At 35.3% G+C, this 7,500-nt stretch overlaps 1 protein-coding gene across 1 annotated transcript; it reads left to right on the plus strand.

The window, feature by feature from the left end:
* The first annotated feature begins 585 nt into the window (after positions 1-585).
* On the plus strand, positions 586-3,948 carry LOC127872342 (uncharacterized). Its single transcript, XM_052415674.1, has 2 exons — positions 586-845; positions 3,829-3,948. Exons 1-2 carry the CDS (start codon positions 603-605, stop codon positions 3,946-3,948), a joined length of 363 nt encoding a protein of 120 aa, XP_052271634.1. The 5' UTR covers positions 586-602.
* The last annotated feature ends 3,552 nt before the right edge of the window (positions 3,949-7,500 follow it).

Raw genomic sequence — 7,500 nt, forward strand, 5'->3', positions numbered from 1 at the left:
TAACACGCATCTATACTCCTTAGTGTGACTTATTCGACAACAAACCATCATAGACAAATATTATTTCGATTCTAACACGATTCTGGTTAATTTGGTTAAAGCTTTTGGACGTGAACTATATTTTTCAACACCCCGCCCTTCAAAGTACAAAGTTCACTATTTAGTGACGTCATTGAATTGTACAAACATATGACGTCGTTTTCATTCATAAATATTTTGCAAAGGACGTCACTTTCATTGATGAACTAAATGACGTCACGTTTATTGATGCTACTGAAAATCTGACATGCTATAAATGTTTTTTTAATTACGTTTCCTAAAAAATAACAGTCTTTGCCGGCGTGGTTATGCCGCTTATCGCCAAATATACAATGTGTTGTTTAATTACATTTATATACATGCAACATTTATTACATTTATTTTAGAGCGGGTTTACCACGTGCATTTTACTGCAATAGTTTCTTTATTTATTTGGAACTATTTTCGAAACATAAAGCACCGCCCATGATTTATTGCAGAATAACCCACACTTGCTTTCTTTCTTTGTCTATAGAAAACAAGTCGCGTGCCGTGTTAGAATTCGCTACAATTCTAGTTGCAAAATGCCTTCACTGAAGGAGATTAAAGATCTTGTGATCAAATACGCAGTGTTTTGTGTGACGGTTCCGCCTCGACATAGACGGGGCACTGCCATTGTTTTCTCTGGCAACGTTGTCGTGCCCATTGCAGTGCCCGTTGCCGTGCCCATTGCACTGCCTGTTGCTCCTATTTTGCCCCCTTCTGCAGTCGGAATTGTGCGGCCTCTAGCGTACTTTAAACCCGGGGCCGGGGGCGACTGCATTGATGTAAGTATAAATAGAAACCCCCATGTAGAATACTGCGATTGAGGTGTGGTGTTCATGGAGTATTCTGCATTATCTGCCCATGGATCAGTGGAACATGACGGGAAAGAGCAGAAATCCCTGACAGACGCCCACTGATGTCCCGAAGAACACCACTGCTGTCCGTTGAGAAGCACTGTGCTGCTGGCGTTTCCGTAGATTTCTTGAATGACACCAGCTCCTCGTCAATGTTGAATCCTCTCATAACATGCCGTACGCCAGTATGCCACAAGTTGTCGAAAGCTTTCTTAAAGTCAATGAAGTTGTGAACGAGCTCACGTTGGTGTTGCAGAATTATGTGCGGAATACATTTCTATCATTTCGCAAAATGTGTCAAAAACTTTGCCACTACCAAAGAGTATGAACAATAGACCACTTATTTATAATACCCATTTGTTGGTTTGTTATAGCTTACAAAATGCACTATAGACTCAAATTTCGACAAATGTATGTATTTTTTGCGGAACTGCTCACATTGGTAGGAATATTGTTAGGGACACCTATAGCGTCCTTGTATGTGTGTTACTTTTTCAAACTGATTTTTGTTATTCCTGTGTGGTTTTAAGCCATTTTGATATATTTTCAACTAAATGAAATGCACTGGTGTCGCTATTTTCAGGCGGACATAAATTTTGAAATCGAAATGAACCCAAGCGAAGAATTCCACGCAGACTAAGAGTAAGAATGATCACATAATTACCGGTCATTAACAATTGTTCATAAACTTCATTTAATAACTTTTCATTTTTATACGCCAGTGATGTGGCGGGCAGGTGGTTGATCGGCGGGCGGGTGATGGGCGGGTGGGTGATTTGATGGGCGGGTGGATGATGGGCGGGCGGGTGGATGATGGATGGGCGGGCGGGTGGATGATGGGCGGGTGGGTGATTGGCGGGCGGAAGCCTCCTGGAAATTGAAGGCGTCCACGAAAATGATGTCCTCTCAATGATAAAATCATTCCGATCAACATGCCACTTTGTGATAATGTGTTTACAAATAATAAATTGACCTGATACGATAACCAGTCAGTTTTCAAAAATCACTTTTAAAATTATGACCTACCGATTGAATCAAATATTGGCAAACAAAAACTACATCCGCTCTCTAAATAAAATACTTTGAATAGTATCATCTTTAAATATGACTACACTGCTTAGCATACGTTCGATAACTAGTCAGATCGCCTGATGCACGTCTGAATTATGGCGATTGAATAATTACAATCGCCAAATTAGTGCTGTCTGCTTTCTAATGAGTGGTTTCTGTTCAAGAACTTTGTAAACATCAATCTTGATTAAACTTTATAATTATATAGTAACATTGATTTCCATGTGTAAATCAATAAGTTTTTGCTCATAATAATTATTACTTTATTGTCCCCTACCGGTTTCACGCTCCGTCTGTCAGTCCGTCCGTCAGTCCGTCCGTCCGTCACACTTTTCTGGATCCTGCGATAACTTTAAAAGTTCTTAATATTTTTTCATGAAACTTGGCACATGGATAGATGGAAATATGGACATATTGCACGTCATTTCATTTTGTTCATACGTCAAAAATTCGGGTTGCTATGACAACAAATAGACTAGAAATACTGCTGAAAATGGTGGTTTCTGGATCCTGCGATAACTTAAAAAGTTCTGAATATTTTTTTCTGAAACTTGGAACATGGATAGATGGCAATATGGACATTATGCACGTCATTTTATTTTGTTCCTACGTCATAAATTGTGGTTTCTATGGCAACCAAAAAACATTCTGAAAATGGTGGAATTTTTCACAATGGTGGAGCCGGTAGGGGACCATATTGCTTGACAATAGCCTTGTTTTATATATAATCATGTTATCAATTATAATAAGTACACCATGCTTTGTGGTCGTAGCTTTTGTACATTTTTTCATTGTTTGCGAACGGAGAGGCGGACCAAAAAGGACAGGAAAAGGTCACTCATAGGTCACTCGTAGGTTACTCATAGGTCACTCATATGTCACTCTTAAACATGGTCACAATGCGTATAGCAAATTTCACGAACGTATCCTTTGTTGCAAATTATGTAATTTCCTGATCTCCTTTGTCAAAATGAGATTGTAAGAGGAAATAATTAGGATGTAATATGCTTGTATGACTGGTAAATTATGCGAAAATTAATGTTAATGCATTTGGTTTGGTTTGACCAGTCAAAATAATGCACAAACTTTAAATGTAATAAATAAGTCAGTGTCCTTTCAAACATGTAATAAATTAAATTCCTCGTTTGAAATAGATTTATAAGCGAAGTCTCTTAATGCAGTTGGTTACATTATTTCAAACAAATGTGCTTAGGTAAGTAAATCAAATTGGCGATATCTATTCTACAATGAAATTTGACCCCAATTAACATGTTAAGGCTGTATGTATTTTTAATTTTTTATACGAAATATTGATAAAACACGGCATTTTAGACATATCTGAAGAGTTCATCTTATATCCGCACACATACTAGTAATTGAATAATACCATCTAATAAAATGTTGATTGAACAATAAAAGACATACTAATAATGAAGACAAGTGCAATTTCGGATAAATGAAAGCAAGTGGAACCGAACCGCATATTGGCGTCTCACACACAATTATCATAGCATTCAGTGAGACTTAGGTCATGGATATAAACTTGAACGATATAATATGAGTTGTGTTCTAAGTAAATTGGTCATACTGCATGTGCTTAAAGTGCCGTTCCAGATTAGCCTGTGCAGTCCGCACAGGCTAACCAGGACGACACTTTCCGTCTAAATTGGAATTTTGCTAAGAAGATACTTCATTTAAACGAAAAATGTCATACAAGTGGAAAGTTTCGTCCCTGATAAGCCTGTGCGAACTGCACAGGCTAATCTGGGACGACATTTTCGCATATGCATTATGCCCATTTTTCTCAGAACACGACTCATATATAGCTGTATAATTACAGCACATGTCTGAAGAACAGAGAGCTGCATACCCGGAATATCTCCGCTATGTCCGCCGCCTCACCATCTCGATGAAAGACAACGTCATCTCAGACCGAGAGCGTCTGCCGCCATTACGATGACAAAGGCGAGAGATATGGCGTTGCATTGTTTGCCAATCATTGAATACACACTAAAAAATCTGCGTTTTCTTTTTGTTTTTAATGATTGAATTTTGGGTTTAAGACGATTGTTCATTATAAAAGACGACACAATTTTACCTGATCGAATATTATGATCGGATTGCGTGCTTTCAACGAAGCCTTAATGCAAGCCATATAGTCCAGATAATCAATTGAAAGGTTGTATGGACAACTGTAGTATGGTCAGTTCTTACTGTGCTTTTTCCTTTTAATTTAAATTTCTAATTCCATATTCAGTAGCCATTGATCGGCAACTGCCGTTAAATCTGCAAAAATCCTATTAGTTTATGTTTGAAATCCTATTGCATCAGCTTTTGTTCTTCTTTGAATATGCGACCGGTCAGCCATGCAATCGTGATACATCGGCTATCTCGGATTCCTCCGTAAGATAGGCCTCGTGGCTAACGGTCGCCATATTGCCTTGTATTACTACTTTACTACCCAAAAGGTTGTCAGTCTATTGTTATGTGGCTGTATACATGCGCGTTGAACTAGCGCCAAACTTTTTACCGAAACTTTGATATTAAGAGCACTATTAACGTTCATTTGTGTTGCATTTTGACCTATTATCCAAGTGATTTACTTTTCCATTATTATTTAATCCCCCTATCATCCAATTTTTAAGATGAAATTACGGTGTTTACAAAACCAACCAAACCGAAAGTGAAACTGGATGCATTACGTTTCGCGATGTAAACATGAAATATTTGTTCAGTTTGAGGAAGCGAATCGATAATAGACGTTGGAATATGAATGCAATACAGACTATCATTGCCGATTGTAGTACTGGCAAAAAAATACCTTTTATGACAGGTCATGTATAGAACGTTAATCAAATAGTGACCATAAATCACTACAAATGTCTGGGTTGTTCATTAACCCATTTATGCCCAGTGGACTCTCCCATCCTTCTAAATTGGATCAATTTATTTCCAAAAGTAGGGGTGTCTGGTATATTTATTTCTATATTAAGAATATTTCTTACAGAAATTTCTTTAAGCAAACAGCGCAGACCCAGATGAGACGCCGCATCATGCGGCGTCTCATCTGGGTCTACGCTGTTTGCAATGTCCTTTTTTCAGGACGCTAGGCATGAATGGGTTAATATAATTAATGCACGTTTCTGATCTAATTGCCTGTATCTAGTTGTAATTACCATGATATTGATAAAATTAAAACGTTTTTTTCTTAAATTAACATAACATGTTTTATTTTTATCATTTAGGGAATATATAATTGTATCATTATCATCATTAAATATTCTGAAAATGATCTAAATTATCATGATTACTTTAAAGTAGAATTTTTAAATTTTACTCATTATTTTTAAAGGGATCTTTTCACGCTTTGGTAAATTGACAAAATTGAAAAAAGTTGTTTCAGATTCGTAAGTTTTCGTTTTAGTTATGATATTTGTGAGGAAACAGTAATACTGAACATTAACCATGCTCTAATATAGCCATTATATGCATCTTTTGACGATTTTAAAACCTAAAAATTATAAAGCGTTGCAACGCGAAACGATTGAATAATTTGGAGAGTTCTGTTTTTGTCGTTAAATTTTGTGAAACTACGAAGATTGCTTATATAAGGTATAAAATACGTCATGAATGTGTACTAGGCGGAATAGCTCAGTAGGTAAAAGCGTTTTTACTTCAGGACTCTGGCAGGACTCCAGGGGTCCCTGGTTCGAAACCTGCTCCGGGCAATGTTCTTTTCCTTTTTTTATTTTTTTCTTGATTTTTTACTGGAGCTTTTACGATCCAATGTTTACATTTATCAATATAAAGCATTTAATGAATAAGTTAAAAAAATGCCAAAATCTGTGAAAAGGCCCCTTTAATGAATTTGCACATTTGCTTGATTAAAAATAAAATGTATTAATAAGGGTTTCAGTTGTTTTAACCCATTTTAAGTTCTATTAAATTTAAAGTACTAACTACGTACATGTATGTGAAATGCTCTTGAGTTCGTTTCCTGGGCCTAGAACCAGTACTTGGGTGTCTCTTGGAGATTTCTTAAGAATGCTCCCACACTGGGGATCAAACCAGTGACCTCCAGATCATTAGGTGGACACCACATCCATTACACATCAGCGACCTTTAATTAGTAAATTACTTTAGTATTGCAGCATTATATAATGTAATGTTGCTACATATTTTTGGAAAATGATTAATGTGCAGTACTAAATAAATCTAAATGCATAAAATTTTAATTGTGTATATTGTGTGATTATTAGTTACAAATTCCCTTTTTACAGGTATACTGGATTATGAAAGACTGATAAACATAAAATTGACAACTCTTCTCCCCAACGATACTTTGTGTGGCTCATTCTCAGAACAAACCCATAGTCAGTGAGAAAACTACAGTGTAAAAAGACCACTTGATTGTGACAATTATGGCTGACCAAGCAAATGTTATCATTTAAAATAAAGAAAACATCCAGTTCAATATACATTTTATACCAATTATGACATTGGCCAACACAGAAAATAATTATAAGGTTGATTTTCCCAAAATTGACTGTTACAATTGGATACTGTTTTAAGCTTCACTCTACTTTGTCTGAAAATAAAAGTCCTAAATGATGTAATAGAAACATACATATTTAATTTTTAGTTTTACAAGGATATATATATACATACATATATTATAATATCTTTTTATCGATGGTCAATCAATTTAAGTTTAACTAATATATACATACACATTTTATACATGTGTATGCTTTGATTTTTTTCTATTGAAGCCAAATTAATATCCCATTAGATAGATAGATAATATCACAGCAGTATTCCTATTTTGTCTGCAAGTACTGCAGAAATCATGGATTATTATTTTACTGAGTCAGCCTTAATCTTTATATTATAATTGTTAAAACAGATTAAGATGTGCATTATACAATTGAGGATGCATTAAGATTAAAAAATGTATAAATTAATAAAGAATCAATAACAATCAGAAACTGTGCATTTTTTTCAGTATTGTGTGAAAGGATTTGAAGTAATGATGTGTTTTTGAAATATGATTTATGTGAATTTGAATAAATATATAAAATTTAGTGATTTTCTCAGACAAAAACTGTTAATTACATACTAAAGTATTCAGAATGTATTATTGTAATATTCATTCGAATTTTTTAGTACAAAAAGCACTTTTCCCTGGCATTTGTATTTATAGTAAATGCATATTTTATAATTCTGACAGCATTTATAAACTGTGTTCATGCAAGCATGAACACGGTTTCATTTTTTGAGTATTTAAACAAGAGGGTCATGATGGCCCTGTATCACTCCACTGCTGAAAAAAAGGCTGAAACAAATTTCTCTGCATGTGCAAATACTTAAATTATACCCGTCTGTAGATCTGCCGTGGAATCATATGGAATTCTATGGAAATCGTTAGATGGAATTCCGTGGAGTATTGGCACTAACTTTCCATCCGATTCCATGCAATCAATGGAAAAGTGAAAAAAAAACAGAAGAGGGA

Source organism: Dreissena polymorpha, chromosome 3, assembly GCF_020536995.1.
Source record: "Dreissena polymorpha isolate Duluth1 chromosome 3, UMN_Dpol_1.0, whole genome shotgun sequence".
Classification (NCBI taxonomy): domain Eukaryota; kingdom Metazoa; phylum Mollusca; class Bivalvia; order Myida; family Dreissenidae; genus Dreissena; species Dreissena polymorpha.